Here is a 21368-nt window from a genome sequence, read left to right on the forward strand (position 1 = left end):
CGCAAGCCGTACCCTCGAGGTTGGCAAACACAAGTGGCGCGCCGTGGCCCGTAATAGAGGTCTGCTCGGACAGCCAGCCTCGGTGACGATCGATCGGGTCCGATTAATCGGGAGTGCGGAGGTGGAAGCACCAAGGGGCGGGATAATTTAGGAAGGTTTGACGATAGCCTCGTCAATAGGAACAGTGTCGATGAGACAGGGAGATGAGGATGAGGTGGTCGCTGCTGATTGTCTTACTCCTCTGCTGCGTCGCGTCGCGGCTCACGCGGCTGGCCCATTGCCAGGGCACGGCCTGGCTCAGGATGCCGGAGAATTACTGGGGCGAGGACCTTCACGGCAAATACGATCATACCGATCATGCGAACGGGAAGGACGAGTGGAATCCACGGTGGAACGGAGACTCCTTCGGGCCGGACGATCCAAGGTTTTACAGCCGGGTCGTTAACCACAGGAGTAACAGGGCCATCGATGCCTCTAGGTACTTTCATATCCATTAACGATTTCCATATGGAACGTCCGGCATTTGAACAGTATAACGGAATCTCTTTCGAAATAAACATATTAACACCAGGTTCACGGTCCAAATAACGCGCTCGAAGATTTTTAACTTGCGATTATTGAGAGTGTAAACACGCATTCTTTGGGGATATATTATTTTCAAAAAGGTAGACTCACTAAAAAGAAAACAGTCACTTTTAGGGCTCCGTGAACCTGGCGTTAATGGGCCCTTTCTTCGAACCAGTGCCCAAAATTGCACGCATTGTTCAACTTGTATTTTTAAAAACTCTGTAAAACGCTCGAGTGGTAGTCGGTTAAGAATGCGCAGAAAATTTTGCAACTGAGCCATTCGATGCAAAAGTGGGTGTAGGACTTAATACCATGACTGTTTTGACCTGCACCATTTTTTGTCAGACAGAAGGAATACAATACTTTGGTCCTTCTACGCGCAGCTCGAACCGCTCGATTTTCTCGTCAGGGCCAATTGTCCTAATTCCAGTCGTCTAAACGTTTGTCCGGCATTGACACAGATCGACAGAGGCGGAGACGAAGACGAACCAGCAGCCAGGACAATTGACCAATCTCCCGAGGCCGATCACGAAATTCACGGTGAGGCCGAAGAAATTGAAGAACGTGACGATCGCGGACGGCATCTGCCAGAGCATCGATATCCGGAACAGCGTGCAGTATTTCCCAATCCTGAAGGGCTGCCGGGTAATAGAGGGCTACCTGCAGGTGGTCCTGATCGAGAACAGCTCCGAGGGAGAGTTCCAGGACATTCAGTTCCCCGAGCTGCGCGAGGTCACCGGTTACGTCCTCTTGTACCGTGTCAACGGCTTGAAAAGCCTCGCCAATCTATTCCCGAACCTTGAAGTGATACGCGGCAATATTCTCCTGACCGACTACGCCTTCATGGTCTACGAGATGCAGAATCTCCAAGAGGTGAGTCTTCAGAGTTGCAAACGTTCTGTCTAAGTTTTGATTATGTAGTAACCAGTTCGAATTACAGTGTTTACTCTGTATATGTCCTAAATGTCTGCTGGATAAGTGTCCCAGAACTATACCCACTGCTGCGAGGCCCGTGAGGGTCCAAGAAGCTTGAGAGACCTCGGTCTCCGAGGAGTATAAAGTCGCCTAGACACGTGTTTTGGACATATATCGAGTAAACACAAAGTACGTACAGAAATATGTCAGGGGCGTGTTGAGAGGGAGAAGGGGCCAGTGGCGGCCCCTCCATTAGCCCAGGTGGATCCTAGCCCCCTCCTATTAGCCTAGGTGGATCTTGGCCCCCTACCATTAGCCTAGTTGGATCCTGGCGGCCCTCCTATTAGCCTACGTGAATCCTGGCCCCCCTATTATTAGCCTAGGAGGATCCTGGCCCTCCTCCCATTAGCCTAGGTGGATCCTGGCCCCCCTTGTATTAGCCTAGGCGGATTCTGGCCCCCCTGCCATAGGCTAGGTGGACCCTGGCCCCCCTTGCATTAGCTTAGGTGGACCCTGGCCCCCCTCCCATTAGCCTAGGCGGATCTTGGCTCCCCTCCCATTAGCCTAGGTGGATCTTGGCCGCCCTGCCATAGGCTAGGTGGACCCTGGCCCCCCTTGCATTAGCCTAGGTGGACCCTGGCCCCCCTCCCATTAGCCTAGGCGGATCTTGGCCCTCCTTCCATTAGCCTAGGTGGATCGTGGCCCCCTCCCTTTAGACTAGGTTAGCCTAACGCGGTGGATTGTGTGGCGATACTTGTTGCCCCCGGACCGTCCCTTCGGGCGTCCTAGGGCCAGGCGGAGTCCCACAAATCCCCGCCTTCCCCCCATGGGGCGGGGAATCCGTAATCTCAATTACCATCTCGTAAAAAATAAAAAAAAAAGCTATGAAATCATCGATAGCGTCCGCCTTTGAAGCCATTGAAGAGGGAGAGAAAGAGAGTGTTCTCGTATTATTTCAGATTGAATAATCATAGGGCAATATTTTCGCCGGTACGTCGATGGGAAAAATGTGAAATAAAAGTCCTGTTGACACTGCAAATATTTTACATCCATCGGGAAGCCGCCGCGAAACGGAAGGGTTGTTTAACCTGCGGTCGACGGGATTTCAGTAGCGCGGTTGTGTTGTTCCTGAAAATAAACGTGGATCAATATTCGCCTGTTGGATCGCAAACATTTGTCGCGCGTCACTTTCTGTCGTTCGCGGGAACGACGCGTGGAAAAGCAAACTTTCCCGTTTCTTTGCACACGGTACGTCAGCGGAATATGTTCCGTGCGAAAACTGAATCGTTTCACGAGTTAGCCTAAGGATTTCTCGTTGATTTGAGGTGCTGCATAAATGAGCGATTAAACGCGTTTGTTTATTTGCATATCTCGTGGCGAAAGTACCGTAGCAACGAGCCGATCCGTTTACTTTGACACCGTTGACTGTCGTATCAGTCATTGCACGTTGTATGTCTCCAAACGTCTCGTTAAGCTGTGTCCACACCGAAGCATCAAACTGCTTCTTTTCCTTCACTAGAAGTAGAAGAATAAAATTACTTCTAATTTTATTAACTTCCAATTTTATTTTTTTTTTTAACAAGGGACCACAAAAATTCGCTTCAGTGTGTACGCAGCTTTACTCTCACGCGCGCAATACCGGGTGTAACGTAAGAAAAGTCACGGAGAATCGATCGGCAAGCAAGCCGATCGGTTTGCGGTGGATCGAACGCTAAATTTCCGGATCGATAATTCCCACGGCGGGCTCCGTGCCGGGAGATCTTTGCCGGTCTTCGTGGTTGTGTGCTCCAATTCGTCTGGCTCGGCCAGTTGACCCCGCCGGTCAAGTGACGTTAATTAGCCAATCGAATTAACCGGTCGTTCGACCTCTGGCTGCCAATATCACGTCTGAATCGCGTCCACCCGGTCTTCTTCTTGCAGATCGGCCTGAGGAAGCTGATGGAAATCTCCAGGGGCAGCGTCAGGATCGAGAAGAACCCGACCCTCTGCTACACGAACAACCTGAACTGGGACCTGATCGTCGCCGCTGGCGAGAACGTCATCAAGGACAATCGCGAGGAATCCTCTTGTCCAAGTACTTGTCCAAGTTCACTTGCTCTCTTTCCACCATGAAAAATGTCGTCCCAGAAATGTTCATGACAAAATCAGTAACAAGAGATTTGACCATTTAACTCCTCCGGGATACTTCTGTTTCAAGTGGACGCGGCTTGTCTCCGAGTCAGACATTTATTTAGAACAAAACACGTTAGATTACTTTTATTGAATAAAATTACAAAATGTTGGAGTTGTTTAACCTGGTTTAGCTCCATGTCCAGCAAAACCTTGGTAGCTTGCACCCAGCGGTAGAGGTTACTGGAATATAAGAAATAAAAAATTGTTGTATTAACTTGAACAATCTCCACATGGTACAACCTCCATTTTGTAATTTGTGCCATCAAAGAAATATGAGAATAAAGCTAAAATACCTCCTTAGCGGGTTTCTATTAGGAAACTAATGTAAACGCAATAATAAATAAGGGGTTTCGTCAAGGAAAAGAAACGTTAACCGCGATGATCTGTCATTAAAGTATAGTGTCTGATGACGGTAGCGTGCATAGTGTGCTGCAGTGAATGCTTCGTATTCCAGGCTGCTCGCACTGTCCGCAAGGTCTTTGCTGGACCGCGCAGCACTGTCAAACTTTGGAGAAGCCAAAATGCCACAAGCAGTGCCTCGGCGAGTGTCGTGGTCCAACCGAGAGCGACTGTTACGTCTGCAAGCATTATCGACACGAGGGAAAATGCGTGGAGAACTGTCCCCCTCATTTGTGAGTAGTACAATTATGTGCACCAGGTCGGGGCGAAAGTTCGTGCCCGATACCTTGTTGTGTTGTAATACGTTTAACTGCTTCAAGCAGCAAAGAGCACTTTCTGAGTCGCTGAATCGACGTTGCAGGTACTCCTACCTCTCGAGACGTTGCATCGCCAAGGATGAATGCTTGAAGTTCAATAGTCGTCTGAGGAGGATGTACATGCTGGAGGAGGGACTGGCTTGGAGGCCGTTCAACGGATCCTGCTTGACCCAGTGTCCCGAAGGATACGAGGATGATGTAGATAAGTACAATGTAAGATCCCATTCGAGGTTTTCAGTTGTTCAATTTGTCATTCATCCACGAGAAAAAGGCACGAACTTGTAGGTGACGATGCGTCCCGCTGGTCCTCCTATTATGCTAATTCCCTTGCTCGATCAGTGGCCCGATAAACATCAAATCGACCCTGGTAGTTCTTACGTATCCCACCTATCTGGGCCTGGTAGCAAGAGGGTTAAGAGATCTCGGAGGCCATTTCGCCTGTGCCATCTTCTCGCGAACGATACCTGGATTGCAAGGGTCCGGGATTCCGCAGACCATTTCTCAATAACATGGGCCCTTTCCGTGGGGAAAAGCGCTAGATAAAAGAAAAGTCTACTTTCGAATATAGGAGTCAAGAGACAAGGCTGGGCTCTCCGACGATCGTCACGCCATGAACGGCCGCTAGGAGAAGCTCGAGTGTCGAAACGCTGGAATATTGCAAATTACGAATAGAAAACGCAAAAGTAGGACTGTTGAGGGGTCAAGCGCTCCAGATTTAGCTTTCATCTAGCGTTTTTCACCACGGGAAAGGCCCATCTTTGCGTTTGGGCCAAGATTCCGTATATTCGCGATAAGGTAGAGTTACCACGTTACCGACAGAAATAGGTGAAAAATGGTTTCTAATCCTGGACCCTTGCAATGAGTGTGTCACACACTCGCTCAAGCGGCAGGGGAACGAAGCCTTGATAACACGTATGTCCCGGCGATCCCCTTTGCAGATGACCACGTGCCGAGTCTGCGTGCGCCAGTGCCGCAAAGTGAACCACGGTGCCCTGATACGTCACATCTCGGACGCGCAGATGTTCCGTGGCACGACCGTGGTGAAGGGAGCTCTGGAGTTCCAGATCCGGAACGGCAATCCGAACATCATGAACGAGCTGACCGAGGCGTTCGGCCAGATCGAAGAGATCACCGAGTACCTGAAGATCACGCACTCGTTCCCGATCACGTCGCTGAACTTCTTCAAGAAGCTGAAGGTGATCCGCGGCGAGAAGCTGGACATCAACAACGCCAGCCTGGCGGTGCTGGACAATCCGAATTTATCGAACCTGTTCCCCCCGGAACAGAAGATCTCGATCGACAACGGCCGACTGTTCTTCCACTACAATCCGAAGCTGTGTCTCTCGAAGATCGTGCAGTTCAGCAAGATGGTGAACATCACGAACTTCACGGACATGGAGGTGCAGCCGGAGTCGAACGGCGAGAAGGTCGCCTGCAACGTGGTTAACATCAACATCACGGTGAGGGACCTGGGGCCGGACTACGCGGACCTGGTCTGGGACAGCTACAAGCCCACCGAGGGCCAGCAGTTGCTCAGCTACCTGTTGAACTACATGGAGATCGAGAACGAGAACGAGAACATCACCTACGAATCGAACGTCTGCGGCGGCTGCTACGCCTGGCAGATCCTCGACGTCGACATCCCGAAATGGAAGAACAGCGTGTCCAAGTACATCACCGACCTGAAGCCGTACACCATGTACGCGGTGTTCGTGAAGACGTTCAACGCCCGGAACAGCAACAACTTCGTGATGAACCAGGTCGGCCAGTCCGAGATCATCTTCTTCAGGACCAGGAGCACGATACCGTCACCGCCTGTCAACGTTCTATCCAGTTTCAAAAGCGACTCGGAGATCTTGGTCACGTGGAAGCCGCCAATCTTCCCGAACGGTCCGATAGGCTACTACATGATCTCCAGCTCCAGGATCCTGGAAGAGGAGGAGCTGATCTCGTGCCGGGACTACTGCAACCACCCTCTGCAGAACGAAATCGAGGAGACGGTGCCCGAGGTGACCATCAAGGCTCCCGCCTTGAACACCGATGTCTGTTTCACGAAGGACAACCAGAACGTGGACATGATAATCTCGAAGAAGTTCGAGATCTTCTGCCACGAGAACACGACCATCAGCTACATCTCGCCCGGTTGGAGGGACTATTGCGTGTACAACAACTACAACTCCGTCGACGAAAAGTTCTACGAGCTGACGTCCTCGTTGCAGCAGAACTCTGAGAAGCCCGAAAACCCGAACACCGCGGGCCTGGTAGAAACGGCCGCCGTGACGTACAACGTCAGCGGAGGGAACAACTCGTTCCTGATCAGGAACCTGCGACACTTCACGCGGTACAGCATATCCATCGCCGCGTGCGGCGTCAAGGTGAACGAGTCCCAAATGTGCTCTTCGATCCAGTACACCAGCGTCAGGACCAAGAAGCTGGACCACGCGGACGACGTGCAGAACGTGAAGGTCTACGTGACCAATAACACCATCGTGGAAGTGACCTGGGACTTGGTGAAGAACCCGAACGCGATCACGGTCTCGTACATCATCGAGTACATTAATCTAGACGTGAAGGACGCCAGGAAGATCACCGAGTGCATCTCCAACACGGGCTCGGGGGAGAGTTTGAACAGCTTCTTCGTGAAGAACCTGACACCCGGCAGGTACAGTCTGCGCATGAGATCCACGTCTCTGGCCGGCAACGGCCTCTTCTCCGACATGGTTCACTTCTCCATAAACGTGTCGAACACCGCCCCCGTCACTCTGATCTCGTTGCTGACGCTGGGTATTCTGTCCGCGATCTTGATGACATTCTTCGTGTTCCTGCGGATCCAGAACAAGAAGAAGAAGCAGGAGCGGCTGATAGCCAGCGTGAACCCGGATTACATCGAGACCAAGTACGTGATCGACGACTGGGAAGTGTCCGCGGAGAACGTCGAGATCGTGGAGAAGCTGGGCCTCGGTAATTTCGGCATGGTGTACCGCGGGATCTACGACAAGAGCACGCCGGTGGCCATCAAGACGATCTCGAAGACGTCCAGCCAGAGGGAGAAGAACGAGTTCCTGAACGAGGCCTCGGTGATGAAGAACTTCTCCACGTACCACATCATCAAGCTCCTCGGCGTGGTGTCCATCGAGAACCCGCCGTACGTGATCATGGAGCTGATGGAGAACGGCGACTTGAAGACCTATCTGCGCAAGATTAGGGACAGACCGGACCTGGTCCCCGACGCCTGCGGTATCATGCGAATGGCCGCGGAGATCGCCGACGGTATGGCTTACTTGGAATCGAAGAAGTACGTGCACCGGGACCTGGCCGCGAGGAACTGCATGGTGTCCAAGGACTTGGTCTGCAAGATCGGCGACTTCGGCATGGCCAGGGACATTTACGAGACTGACTACTACAAGATCGGCCGGAAAGGCTTGCTGCCGATCAGGTGGATGGCCCCGGAGAACCTCTCCGACGGCGTGTTCACGTCCGACTCGGATGTCTGGTCGTTCGGGGTGGTTCTCTACGAGATCCTGACCCTGGCCGAGATGCCCTATCAAGGTTTCTCGAACGAGGATGTGCTCAGACACGTGTTGCACAAGGGGACGCTCAGCGTGCCGCGGAACTGTCCCGACAATATTCATCAGATCATGGAGAAGTGCTTCAAGTGGCGGCCCAACGATCGTCCCACCTTCATGGAGATCGTGGGCGACCTGGAGCCATGTCTCAGGCAGGACTTCTGCGAGAAGTCGTTCTATCATTCGGCGGAGGGCGTGGAGAGCCGCAGGTCGGGCCTGAAGAAGCCCTACCACCCCGCGGCGCCGATCAGGTTCCACTGGGGCAACGAGACCGCCAGATGGGTCAAGGAGTTCGAGGACAACGTGACGCTGCTCGATCAGACCAAGGCCGGCACCAGCCGGGGCCGCATCTTCAGGAACGGTTTCCAGCATTTCGGTAACGTAACCAACCTGGAGAACGTGCCTCTGGATCGGTGAGACCGACCTCGGCCTACCAACCCGCCTGTCGAAGACCTTGTAAATAGTTGAGATTCGCCCGAACTCTGACCTTGATATGGCGAAGTTTATCGACACTACCGCGCGCAAGAGGAATGCGCAAACTCGGCGCATCAAGGCTCATCTATACATATCTCTACGAAGTCTCTCTTTCTCGGTTGGAATGTTGTAAATAACGCAACGGACGTCGTTGCTTCATCTTTTAGAGACAATTTTTGTTCCTACTTCGGGATTACCAGAGAAACCCACCGTTCGAAGATGATTTTCCTCGAAGAAGTGGTAGCTTTCCCACGGAGCCTAAGTATTCGAAACGCGTAGGAAAATCGGTAGCAGACAATTTCGAATTGGCAGACGCTTGTGCGTTTGGCACACGGGAATTCACGCATACATATATATACACACACACACACATGTCAGAGTTCCTTATCAATAGACTGCGGACCTTTATGCCAACCGTGCATCAATCCTGAGAAACGAGTAAAAGTTGTTTAATAATTTAAAGTGACCTGTACACAAAGATGTCATTGAATTCTCTTATGTCTTTTTACCGTTCGAAATGGCGGCGTTTTGTTCTTCGGTACGAGTGCATAAAATCCACAGTCTACTCATTAAACGTACACCGTTCGCGCGGGCCGCAATCTCCTGCGCCAGATTATTAATTAGTGGACATTGTTCTACGGGAACGGCTCCGGCGAGGTTCGAGCTCGCGCGAGTATCCAGGCAAACTCGCAATAAGTAGGGCAAAAATCTTTGCAATAAGTATAACTTAAGGTAGACGGTTTTGAAGCGGGGAGAACCGGAGAAGAAGACGAAAAAGAGAGTATCCTCTATTTGATAGTAACGGTTGTCCGGGATAAGTATTTTTCTTGGCCGTATTTATTCTTAATCGATCGACTGATGCAACGGGAACGTACAGGGGTGACGGGATGCAGGCGAGCAGAGAACGGGTCTCGAGGGTGGAATCGATTCCTACCCCTCCACGGTTTTGTCGAGGTGTCGCGCGGACGAGAGAACAATCGTATCGAACCGTCGCGTCGGTTCAATACTCCGGAAGCTTTCGATTATCTGGAAACCATATTCGATTATCCATTGGACGATTGCGAAAGTTCGTGCCCCATTCTGAAAATAAAATACAAGCGAGTCGATTTTCAGACGAACGGTGTTTGTTAGTCGGTGTGCGCAGTCACCGCCATTTTCTTTCACGACGTTTTGCTGGCTGGTGGATTTCTTTCTTGTGAAAAAACTGACTTCTTCTTCGAAGAAAGTCTTTTGGGGTCTCTGAGTGAGTTAGGTGTCACGAGATGTCCGCGATCGTCCAACATAGTTGCTACGTTCCTCGTAAATTATTGCCCCCGTCCGCAGTTTAATTATTAATGTCTGCTTAAGTCGGCTAGAAGTTCCTTTGGTTTAGCAACGTGGCTGTTTCCTTCTTTCTCTTTCGTTTCTCTAGAAGGATACTGACTTGCAGCAATCCTATGCCTTGCCTCCTTCCGGGAAAAATGCCATGGACAGTTAGGTTTGCACGTTCAGTGATTATTAGACTGCAGCCCTTAATGCAAATGAGAAATGTTCAGCATCGATCGCAGGAGACAGGAACCATTCTTTCTTCGGTCGCCTTAAGAAATTGCAAATAATGAATGGACGAGTTTAAATTCTTGACTGTTTTTACTCTTTTAAATCGTAGCTACTCATTTTTGTAACGAATTCATAAAATCCGCAGTCTAGTAATTATCGTGAACCGTAGCAGTCAAGATCTGTTTACAGGCCTGGGCAACTGGTGGCTCGCGAGCCAGGCGCGCGTCCTCTCCCCACTCTTGAGACCCCCCACCATGCTCCTATGGAGTGTGGGGGAATGGGGCGGGGGCTAGGAGCATAGCATGCCCCTTAGGGCATAGGAGGTTTTCTCCAGGAGAGATAAAAGCAAGGGTAATGCGAAGTGGCCAGTGGTGGGGGTCATTGAGAAGAAGTTGTCCAGGCCTGATCTATTATAACCAGTACAACACTTCCGGAAGCAGTGGCGGATTTATACTTCTGTGCCAGAGGGTACCTCTAACCTCTCCTTAAAGAGCTAACGCCCTCCTCTCCCCCCCCCTACTTTTTCACCCCATGGGTTTATCAATAGCACAAAGCACAAAATCATTAATACTACTCTAATTTTGTTCCAGCTATTTTTCAGATATGGGGGAGTTAGGTGTACCTCCATTTTGCATTCTCCTCCACCCGTTTCTCCATCCCCTTCCCTTCTTAACATTCTTATTTATTTGTTTCTATTGTTGTCACTTGTGACTTTGGTATTTTTCCAACAATTTGCCCTTCTGGGCTATAGCTCCTATAACTCCCCTCCCTCCGCCCCTCCCACCCATAAATCCGCCCCTGGCCGGAAGGCTTATCGTCGAGTTCGCGGCAGCAGTCTATTCAATTGAACGCTGACGGTCCACGTAATCGAAAGTCCGACGACACGCGAAATCGATTTTCTTGCCCAGACGGGCGACAAGTGGTTGAGAATAATGGCGGAGGAGAGCGTTGGTGTACAGTAAACAGTCCGTGGTATTAGAAGACATTACCGCGGTCGAATAGTAACAGAAAAAAGAGATTAAGCGTAAAATAGCTCTCGTGGACTGGGCTTGTCTAGGACGGACGACAATTCCCAGAAACTAATTATCGAATTAATACCGATTCGTTTCTGCCTGGCTGTCTACTGAAAATTCTGGACCATTGATTGAACGCCGTGTTGGCCACCGTTGCACTGCGAGTTTTATGCGTTTAAGATCGAAATCGGTAGGTAAAATTGTCTAAAATCTCGTTTTAAATTGCACCTACTCACTTTCGCAATAAATGCATAAAATCCGCAGTCCACTAATAACGAAAGGAGTCCTAATTAATTTCATTTCGACGGGAAAAAATGCGTTTCGATTCCGCAGTTCTCAGTAGAGAGGACCCCGCCCCGCGTCCCGGGATGTTCGACGATCGCACACGTTGTACATATTGTGTAACGATAGTAGCGTTAACGACGAGAAAATTAACAACGCCCAGATAGAACGGGGCTCCGGCATAGAGACCGTTGGCCCGAGGTAGCTCGCGATAATACAAATTTCGGCGATCGTGCGGATCGTAGACCACTGACGAATTTAACGTGGACTCTGTGTTTCGAAGCTTCCCGGTAAGCAAAATTCCGCCATGTTGGCGCAAGATCGGCGCCGGACGACCGCGGTCCGTTGGCGCCGGCTTGCCATGTCTAACTTGCAACTGAAATGGCTGGGGTTGCAGTCGCTGAAAGCGTCGCTAGATGGCAACACCAACACCAACGTGACAGGCACCAATCTGCTGCCTGCGTCTGCTAGCGGATTGCAGGTTTTCTGTCATGGCGGATTTTGCTAACCGGGTTGATATTCCGAACGGAATGGGAATCTTTTTCCCAACCGATTCGGTGTTGTTCGTCGACCAACACGCGCGCTAAAAGAATGATTGGATTTCACCGACGAACGCGTAAAATCGGAGAGGAGAGACTGGAAAGTAGAATATTATACCGAAATCAAAATACTCTTATGGGCATTAACGTATCTTCCGCGAGCTTCGAGAGAGGGGGGGGGGAGAAAAAAAAGAAGAAAATACGAATATTTTGTTACTGTGGCAATAATAGAGTGTTAAATCGTGTGCGTGTAAATAATAAGGGTGCGCTCGTTTATCCGGGGTCTAATAAAATAACGGGCGGCGGGGAATTATTGAACGATATTAGGCGATATAATCGACAAAAGCATAACCGAGTGAATCTTCGGGCGAACGGCGCGGATCGATCCGTCCCGTTCTATCTGGGTTGGTTAATTTAGTATTTATTGTTGCCGTCTGAAGGCAGGAAGAAAGTCGTTCGGAGAAATATTATTTTTTTTTCGTTGGCGGTGCCGAGTGCCGTAACTAGAAGGCGTTTCCTCGCTCGCTAAGTCACTAAGATACATACTTACTAGTTTTTATTCTGTTTTATTTAAACGAGAAACAACAACCGACCTGTATATAACACGCGTGACAAGTACTTGTACCGGTTCGTTCATTGTAAACGCTGCATAAGTGGTCCAATCGCGATATCGCAGTGTTTACTCTATATATGTCGCAAATGCCTAGCAGATAAAAGTCCTAGAACTATCCCCCCTTCCGCGGGGTACACCCCTTGAGGGGTCAAGAAGCTTGAGAGACCTCGGTCACGAAGGAGTGTGATATATCTCCTGTCCGATATATGTCCCTGGCTAGACCCGTGTTTTGGACGTAAATCGAGTAGACACTGTACACATATATTAATATATGTACTCGTCGACCCCCGTGTACATACAGAGAGAGAGAGAGGACCTGAGGATTCCGGGATTGCGAGGAACACGGTTTAAATCTTTGCGAACCGTAAACAAACTCGCGCAAAAAGAGAAATTCATTATTGCAAAATTCGAAACTGCGATCGATTCTATCGGGAACTCGAGATTTTAAATTAGAAGCGTAGACAGGCCATCCGGGTTGCAGGGGAACGCCCGGATACCTCGCATAGTTCGCAAAGAGTTAAATCACAGCTGTCGATAAGAGCCGTGGAACTCGTTCGCACGGTTCACGGTAACGTAATTTATTGAAACTCCCCGAACCGTAGCTTTCTTCGCTACGATACCTGTACAGCACCTTAGTTGCCTAAGTGACTAACCTAAGCAGCCGTGCCCAACTGAGACGAGTGGACCAAAGTCACGATTTATCGAAACAGATCTCATACCGCGGGCAAAGCGTAACTTCAGAAATTCATAATAAACAATTTGACCGTTTCAAGCACACACGAGCTCAATCTGAAATTGAAAACGATGAGAAACTCAACAGCAAACCTACGCTAGTTAGATTGCTATTTTCGGGAAAATTCAGAATACTATTACTCGCAGAGAACTCTGTCCCTCGAAAGTATGGCTTCCGTTGGCAGAGTCGCCAGGTCAGGGGAATTGACTCGAATTGAGGGGAATACGGTTACCCTCTCCCTGCCAGTACCGGGTTGGTCACGTGACATTGTGACACACGCAGAGGCGGAACGCGTCACGTGACCGGGCCGTGGCAGAAGCGTGGGGGAATAGCGTCGTGGAGGGGGCAGGTACTGTGCGTCCATCTGAAGATGACAATGGTGCGCAAGCAGGTTTGCGAGGCTCCACTCTTACGCTTAGACTCTGGCGGGAACGGTTAGGTGCTGAGCGCCGAGTCTAACTTCCCCCACTCTAACTTCCCCTTCTACCGCGCTATTCCCCACTCTTCCGGTCACGTGACGCGTGTCGTCACTGCACACTCCGGCACTGGCAGAGAGGGGGTAACTTTTTCCCCTGAATTCGTGCTCCCTCCCCTGATCTGGCGACACTGCCGCGAGCTCCTGGTTGGGCACGACTCGACTAATCGGTTAATTAGCTTGTAAGTGTCCTGTCTAGGCACACCACGTCTTCGTTTCCCATTCGAAAATAATACGCCATGGCTACTGAAATATTCCCGTACATTATCGCATCACACACGACCGTATCACCGATTCGTTCTGAATTTCTGTTACATGATATTAGAGGGTTTCGAGCGTAGTGGTGGCGGCTCAGGTATACTGTATAAGACAGACGAAAACTCGTTGCAGACCAATTCCATTCAATAATTGTTCTAGTTACGGTACTGCAAGCGTGGGACGTGCGCTCGCGCGTACAGTTTCGACGGACTGACAATGAAGACTTAGTTTTTAATCGGGCGTGTCCTCTCGTTTCGTTTCGGTAGTCTCGGTTTCGCTCGATCCGAGAACCAGAGAGCGATCGCTATTATCGAATTTATTATGCGTTGCAGAGTAACAACATGTCGGGGGAACGAGTTCGGTGTCTGTTCGATGCTTCTCTCTCATCGATTGCCGACGATGCTCGCGAGTGGACGGATTTTATGCAACCGCGACCAAAACTGGTACCCGTAATCTAAAACAGTAGAAACGTTAGGCGAATTGTTGTTATCAACCTACTATCACTCCCTTGCACTACGATTTATTTTACGAATTTAAATTTATTTTTACTGCGAATTGAAATTTATTTTTACTACGAATTTAATTTTAATTTCTGTGGTTTTCAATAATTCCCTAGAAAAAGAGGTACAGCAACAATAGAATTTTATTTCGGTTTAAAGGAAATTTGTAACATACATGTTTAATGTATTCTGTTTTCCGCTACGAGTCCGTAAATATCCGCTGAACAAGACTTTCCCCTCAGAGACGCGATTCTTAATGAAAAGAAAAAATCCTGCCATAGCGTGTCTCCCAAGACAGAGAATAAGCGAGTTAGTTTAGTATTTGTGTGGTCGTACGTCGTCGTCTTTGCGCCTTTTCTCGACAGCGATGTCTTGTTCCGATATAAATTGGGAGGGACGCGACGACGGAGTACGACGCGATACCCCTAACCCATGCTAATTTGAATAAGTTCCAGTTTCACCCTGAGGAGGAACGCGACCGTGTGCGAGCATCGAGGGCATCGATGAGGCATGGAATCGGGAACGCCGGTGACTGATCGATTGGAATCCCTAGCCCCTAGTGACTTTTCGAAAAGCTATCGTCTGGCAAAGGAGCACAGATGTTTCCGTCTGACTCGTTTTGTCCGATAACGTTGAGAGTCACTGAGAGAAACACGTGCTCAACTTCTAGGGAGAATCAAACGATTTTTCCACGGCGAACGACATTCATGCACGTAGATTTGTCAGATTGTTTATAATTGTATTTTCATTGAGTAAACACATATCCGAGAATCGAAATGAGAACGAAGAAAAAATGGGCCTATATTTGCTGATCACCGTATCTAAATTCGGCGTAAACGATTGGTAATTGAAACGACGATAAAATCTCTGAACGGTTCTTTATTGTAAAGCGTTAAAAGCATTGTATATAGTCTATGATAAACGATCCCGGTACAAAATCGACACGAAAGTCAGACACACATGATATTGCTTCGTATACACTATATAAGGATGTTCATGATATTTGAATTGAAAAAACATTCGGTCGCTTGTTACATGTGATCCACTGTCGCTGGAAATCGTTCGACTCTTTCGATCCGTCGCCACGGCCTTCACCGCGCTCGCCACATCTAATTATACAAATGTACATACTTACATTGCACTAATTTAGTATTGCCGCTGAGTATTACAACTAGTCACATAAGCCAAAAGTTTGTTACTCTCGCAAAGTTTTCTTTTTTCTCAGTTTTGTAATAAAGAACGATGACAAAAATCTACGAGTTCTATTTTTTAAATCGATTCTCTCCCTTTAATTTTAGCCCAAGGAAGCTCAGCAATTCCCACGGGAATACGTTCTAAAATCATCTGAAAGAATCCCTTTATCGCGACGATTTCGTAACAAGCGCGGATGTGACGTTATACACGAGGTTTATTCTAGTACGAATGATTCTTGCCGAATTTCTCATAAGGCGCTGTGTATCTGGCGGCATGAATCATCTGCTTCGTAAAATCTCCAAATAGCGCCACTTCACATAGTGGCGAAACGCTCAAACTGGTAGGCAAACTTACCGACAGTCGGTATTCCATGTCGGACGACAGATGGCGCTACCGGTGATTTTCAAAAGAATACCGACTGTCGGTAATTTTGTCTACCAGTTTGAGCGTTTCGCCACTACGTCGAGTGGCGCTATTTTCAGATTTTCCGGAACAGATGATTCGTGCCGCCGAATACACGGAACCTTATAAGAGATTCGGCAAGATCATCTGTACTGGAACAAACATTTAATATTTTCTACTTTCTAACATAATAAATTGATTTTTTAGAACACTATACATGTATTAAAGTCTAATAAACGTTCCATGATGTGCAAAGTATCTTTACATTGAAGATTAAATGAATTCTCGATGACTCATGATGCGTGTATAACGTGCATGCATTGCACGCTCCTACGGAATTTTAGAAAGTATTCTGGTAGGACTTTTGAAGCGTTTGAAGGCTCAAATTAAAGGTGGAAGACTCCACTGCGTGATAGGATCAGTTTCATTAAAAAAAGAAATACGAAACTGCATCGAAAAATTGATGAAACTCAACAATTAGTTAGGACATGTTACTCGATTTTGAGGGGAATCTTTCGAGTCTCTTAGAATAAATTCCTATTGAAATTTTTGGGCATTGAAGGGGTCAAATTAAAGATGGACGATCACATTTTACGATAGGACTATTTTTCTTACAAAAGAAACATGAAATCACATCGAGAATTAGATATAATCAAGCCGTCAGCTCGCATGTCGAATATTTCTATCCTTGAGAAATGATTCTTGCCGAATTTCTCATAAGGCGCTGGGTATTTGGCGGCATGAATCATCTACTCCACAAAATCTCCAAATAGCGCCACTTGCCGTAGTGGCGAAACGCTCAAACTTGTAGACAAAATTACCGACAGTCGGTATTCCATGTCGGACGACAGATGGCGCCACCGGTGATTTTCAAAAGAATACCGACTACCGGTAATTTTGTCTACCAGTTTGAGCGTTTCGCCACTACGTCGAGTGGCGCTATTTTCAGATTTTACAGAACAGATGATTCGTGCCGTCGAATACACCGAACCTTATGAGAGATACGGCAAGAATCATCTGCACTAGGAGAAACATTTAATATTTTCCATTTTCTGACACAATGAATTGATTATTTCGAATAGTACGGATGCACTAAAGTTCAATGAATGTTCAGGAATTAGTTGATGAGGAATCAATTGTGTTCTGTTTTAATCCTTTCCCTCAGATTGGTAGCATTGACGATCGGAAGTTGCCGTGTAAAACGCTCCGTGCTGATTGGCTCCGAAAGGATATTTACGTTAGAAATTGAGAGTTCAAAAGTTATGTGATTAGCAGCACGTAATTAAGTACAGAGTTATTTGTATATTTGCTTGGAGGATTGTCACAATGGTGCGATATGCTGCGCTTAAGGGTTTGTACGAATTGGAAAAGACTATTGGAAGCGGAGGTTTCGCGAAAGTTAAACTTGCAACGCATGTTGCGACCGGCGAAAAAGTTGCTATCAAAATAATGGACAAAACGAGACTGGGCGTGAGTAGTTTTAAAATTTAATATAAATGTCTAAACCCTGTTCGATTCGATCGGAACATTTGTTTGTATTCTTAGGACGACTTGCCAAGGGTTAAATTAGAAGTGAAAGCACTGAAAACATTGTTGCATCAACACATTTGCAGGCTGTATCAAGTAATAGAAACAGAGAGTCACTATTTCATGGTGATGGAATATTGTTCAGGAGGAGAATTATTTGACCACATAGGTAACATTTAAATCACAATACTTGTTTGTTCTTCGAGCTTTAGTTTAGAAGGTAAATTAACAATTAGAATATAATTTTGATTTGCAGTGGAAAAGAATAGATTATCCGAAACAGAATCAAGGAAATTTTTTCGTCAAATTGTCTCTGCTATAGCGTATCTACATAGTTTAGGATATGCACATCGAGACTTGAAACCGGTAAGCAAATAGTTTCCTGGTCTGTGATTATATATAAATGATGAATAATATTATTTTGTACTTAGGAGAACGTTTTGCTGGACAGGAATGAAAATTTGAAGCTCATAGACTTTGGATTATGTGCAAAGCCAAAGAATGGAATAGAGTCACATTTGCAAACATCTTGTGGCTCGCCGAATTATGCTGCGCCAGAACTCATATTAGGAAAAAAATATTTAGGCATGTATACCTTTTCATTAATGTATCCTTTAGCATGTTGAAAATAAATTAATTCTGTGTTTATAGGTTCAGAAGTAGATATATGGAGTATGGGGATACTTCTTTATGCGTTACTGTGCGGTTTCCTCCCCTTCGATGATAACAGTATAGAGAATCTTTACAGAAAGATTCTTGTAAGTCTTCTGCTTCATAATCGATTAAAATTACAATGATTGATTCAAATCACACGCATTGTACTTCAATGATTCCACAATGTAAAGTATCGATAACATTTTAATTCTCCAGAGTGGCAAATACGATGAACCAAGTTATTTATCAAATAGCAGTAGAAGACTTATACGAGCAATGTTACAAATAGATCCAAAAAAGAGGATAACTATACAAGAATTATGCAATCATGCGTGGATTACATCTGGATTTCTCAATCCTGTTTCATTTGTGCACAAAACCAATGTAAAGAGCTTTTATTGTTTAGTGGTATCCATAAAACTATTTCATAAATGTCCTACATTTACAGTTCGAAAAGGATGATGATGTGTTGAGCACCATGTCTGCAATATGTGGAGAACATTCGTTAGACATATGGAAGAAACTTCTAAAAAGCGATCGAACCGATTATAAGACTGCAACATATCTTTTATTATTGGACAGAAAACTTCGTGGACTCTCGCTTCGAATATCATCTTCGGCAAAGTCTCATTTTAAGTCAGAGGTAAAGCTGTTGCTTTACATGAAGTAAATATATTTTTCAAGCTGTAATATTGCCTTTCTTACTGTTTACAGAATGAGGGAGGAATGAACAATATTATAACAAAGCTCGATCATTCTCCAAGGAGTAAGCATAACAGGAAGTCACCCATATTATTAGGAACAACTTACAATGTTTTGCCAAAAACGCCTGAAACAGTTAAAAGTAAATTGTTATAATTTTTCAGCGCATCGTCGGTATACGTGTAATATATAGTTCGTGTTTGATTATGTTTTCACAGATGACAATATCAAGGATTCGAATTTGTCTGGACGAAAAAGACTTCGAAGTAAAGAAGTGGACGATGTATGCTCTCCCGGTATGTTAATGAAAATTGTAATTTTTTTTCTACTATTTTTTTAACGATTTACATGAGAACCTCGAATTATAATCCATCGGTTCTCTTATGTTCGTGATAAACACTTCACACCAAATAAAACTATCCTTATCCCCTTCCATTGAAAGTTAGATGTACTTTTGTTCTATTACGACCACGGCACTTAGTTTTGTAATATATTTTCTAAAGTTTATTTCTAATTAGGTGATGGTAGCTATCTAATTAGAAACTTTAATGAAAGTTCCCAAGTGCCATTAATTGCTGTGGTTGTGTGAAAAGCAGATAATTTAGCGAATAAGCCAGCGGAGAGCAACGACTTGTGAACAAACACAATTCGGAGTTACAAATACCTATCTGTAAGAATTCTTTATCCTGTTCCTTTCTCAAAAGGTTCAACACCTTTCACGCGTCTACTCCTTATCCGATCTACTACAGTCCCTTCAAGCTCGCGTGTCATTGCGTATTTCCAGTTAACTAAGTTTCGCGTAACTTAATAATGAAAATGTTTACAGTCCCTGCTAAAAGAACCGCAACAAAGGATCGAACAGTTTCCACTAATACTCCAGTATTAGAAAAACGGTAAATTTTTGCGATACATAAAATAACGCAATTGCTATTCCGTTAGTATGAAGGGGGCAATTGTTTTTAGGGAAACGCAGACGTCCACACCAGGAAGTGCAAGAAAAGTAATGATGGGTCTAGAACGCGGCTTGAATCGAGTACGGTGCGTCCTCACGCCTAAGCGGCACATTAAGAACGAGAATATCGATCCTGACCAACCCAACGTTCTCTCCGGCAAAGTTTGTATCGAATAGAAGCGTAGTGTAAATTTTAAAATCCGTTTCACTGTGTAACAATTACTTCGTCATTGTTGCAGGGTCTTTTTAACGTATCGTCGACGTCCAGCGACGATCCGAAGTACGTGCTCTCGCAACTACGCAGAGCGCTGCGGCGCAAAGGGATCATGTGCCATCAAAAAGGGTAACTAAGTAATTCATTTTAAGAATCTCGAAAGTCGAATTACCCTCGAACATTCCCGCAGGTTTATCCTCCACGGCGAAACGGAGGATAGTGCAGAAGCGGTTAAAGACACAACGCGGCCATTTTCCTCCAGGAACGCGTGCTCGTTCGAGTTGGAGGTTTGCTTGTTGGAGGGTGTGTCGAACGACAAATCGTTGGTCGGAATTCGTAGGAAGAGGCTGAAAGGTGACGCCTGGGTTTACAAGCGCGTGTGCGAAGAGGTTCTCGCTCTGGCAGCGAAAGATCTATCCACGGAGTCCGAGGGTTCCACAGAATCGAAGTGTCCTATTTGAAGTGTTACTGTTTTCCGCATTAGTGAACAATACAAACGTTTGTCCAAATTTGTACGGCTCGAAAAGTCCGCGGGATGATTTCACTGTCCTTGGACGTCTACTGAATAGATTATACGAAACAAAACCAAAAAAAGAAGATTGTCAAAGTAGGGCAAGAGGAGAACTTCACAATTTTTCCGAGTACAAACTTTCGGTAGATATCTTCCACGGCAGCTATGCGACCAGTAACGCGTGCGCGCGAAGAGAATACTCCACTGCCATTGAAATATTTCTTCGTAGAAGAAACAATTCCGGGAGAATGATTGTATTGATTTCAGTTCCATTGAGAATTCGAACCGTCCATTATGTAATATTATTTATACAGTATGCCGCGGCTGAAATAGGTGTGAAAAGGTAACATTTTCGTTCTGGGCTCGCTAGAGGACCCTGCCTCGGGCGCAGGGATATTTGAGGAACAGTCAAGGACGGTATATACATCTATGTGTATAGAAACGGGCGACGGAATCGTGTAGCAGCGAATGTTGGGAGACAGTCGCCGCAAATATAAAAGAAGTAGAAACAAATTGTATACTACATCACGTTCTCTGTATCCGATATAGTCTTGCGATAATATAAATATTTTCTATTTTTCTAGAGTGTATATCATTATATTTACAACGAAACTGAAGCAATAAATATGAGAAGCATATTTTCACAGACAAGACCGGCCTTTTTCATTAACGCATCTACACCGACGACTCGATCAACCACCTCCGAACGTACCGAACACAAAGAAACGGTTTTTTGAAAAATCGCGAGACAGCCGATCCTTTTGCCCCTGAATATGTAGAGCTATATTTTGCGTTTACACCGCGGATATAAAGTATCGCGGCTTGTTTGAACCGCGGCGTCTTCGCAAGAACC

General features: G+C 46.5%; 2 protein-coding genes across 2 annotated transcripts; both read left to right on the forward strand.

Annotated features, from left to right (window-relative positions):
- The first annotated feature begins 2 nt into the window (after nucleotides 1–2).
- Nucleotides 3–15615, forward strand: LOC143360889 (insulin receptor). Its single transcript, XM_076800061.1, has 6 exons — nucleotides 3–478; nucleotides 1029–1440; nucleotides 3403–3556; nucleotides 4109–4286; nucleotides 4415–4583; nucleotides 5309–15615. Exons 1-6 carry the CDS (start codon nucleotides 204–206, stop codon nucleotides 8351–8353), a joined length of 4233 nt encoding a protein of 1410 aa, XP_076656176.1. The 5' UTR covers nucleotides 3–203; the 3' UTR covers nucleotides 8354–15615.
- A 1534-nt stretch (nucleotides 15616–17149) lies between these two features.
- LOC143360892 (maternal embryonic leucine zipper kinase) lies at nucleotides 17150–21156 on the forward strand. The gene is made up of 13 exons (XM_076800072.1): nucleotides 17150–17425; nucleotides 17501–17651; nucleotides 17739–17848; nucleotides 17914–18067; nucleotides 18134–18240; nucleotides 18353–18520; nucleotides 18585–18779; nucleotides 18851–18980; nucleotides 19057–19134; nucleotides 19665–19731; nucleotides 19802–19952; nucleotides 20030–20133; nucleotides 20195–21156. The coding sequence occupies exons 1-13, from the start codon at nucleotides 17282–17284 to the stop codon at nucleotides 20463–20465; spliced, it is 1830 nt and encodes a 609-aa protein (XP_076656187.1). The 5' UTR covers nucleotides 17150–17281; the 3' UTR covers nucleotides 20466–21156.
- Nucleotides 21157–21368: the final 212 nt, after the last annotated feature.

The sequence above is a fragment of the Halictus rubicundus genome, chromosome 14 (assembly GCF_050948215.1).
Source record: "Halictus rubicundus isolate RS-2024b chromosome 14, iyHalRubi1_principal, whole genome shotgun sequence".
NCBI lineage: Eukaryota > Metazoa > Arthropoda > Insecta > Hymenoptera > Halictidae > Halictus > Halictus rubicundus.

Coding starts and splice junctions, on each gene's coding strand:
- LOC143360889 (XM_076800061.1), top strand. CDS start 204: ATGAGGATGAGGTGGTCGCTGCTGATTGTCTTACTCCTCTGCTGCGTC. Junction 1,441..3,402: donor AGATGCAGAATCTCCAAGAG/GTGAGTCTTCAG, acceptor TTCTTCTTGCAG/ATCGGCCTGAGGAAGCTGAT. Junction 4,287..4,414: donor GAGAACTGTCCCCCTCATTT/GTGAGTAGTACA, acceptor TCGACGTTGCAG/GTACTCCTACCTCTCGAGAC.
- LOC143360892 (XM_076800072.1), top strand. CDS start 17,282: ATGGTGCGATATGCTGCGCTTAAGGGTTTGTACGAATTGGAAAAGACT. Junction 17,849..17,913: donor CACATCGAGACTTGAAACCG/GTAAGCAAATAG, acceptor TTTTGTACTTAG/GAGAACGTTTTGCTGGACAG. Junction 20,134..20,194: donor ATCATGTGCCATCAAAAAGG/GTAACTAAGTAA, acceptor ACATTCCCGCAG/GTTTATCCTCCACGGCGAAA.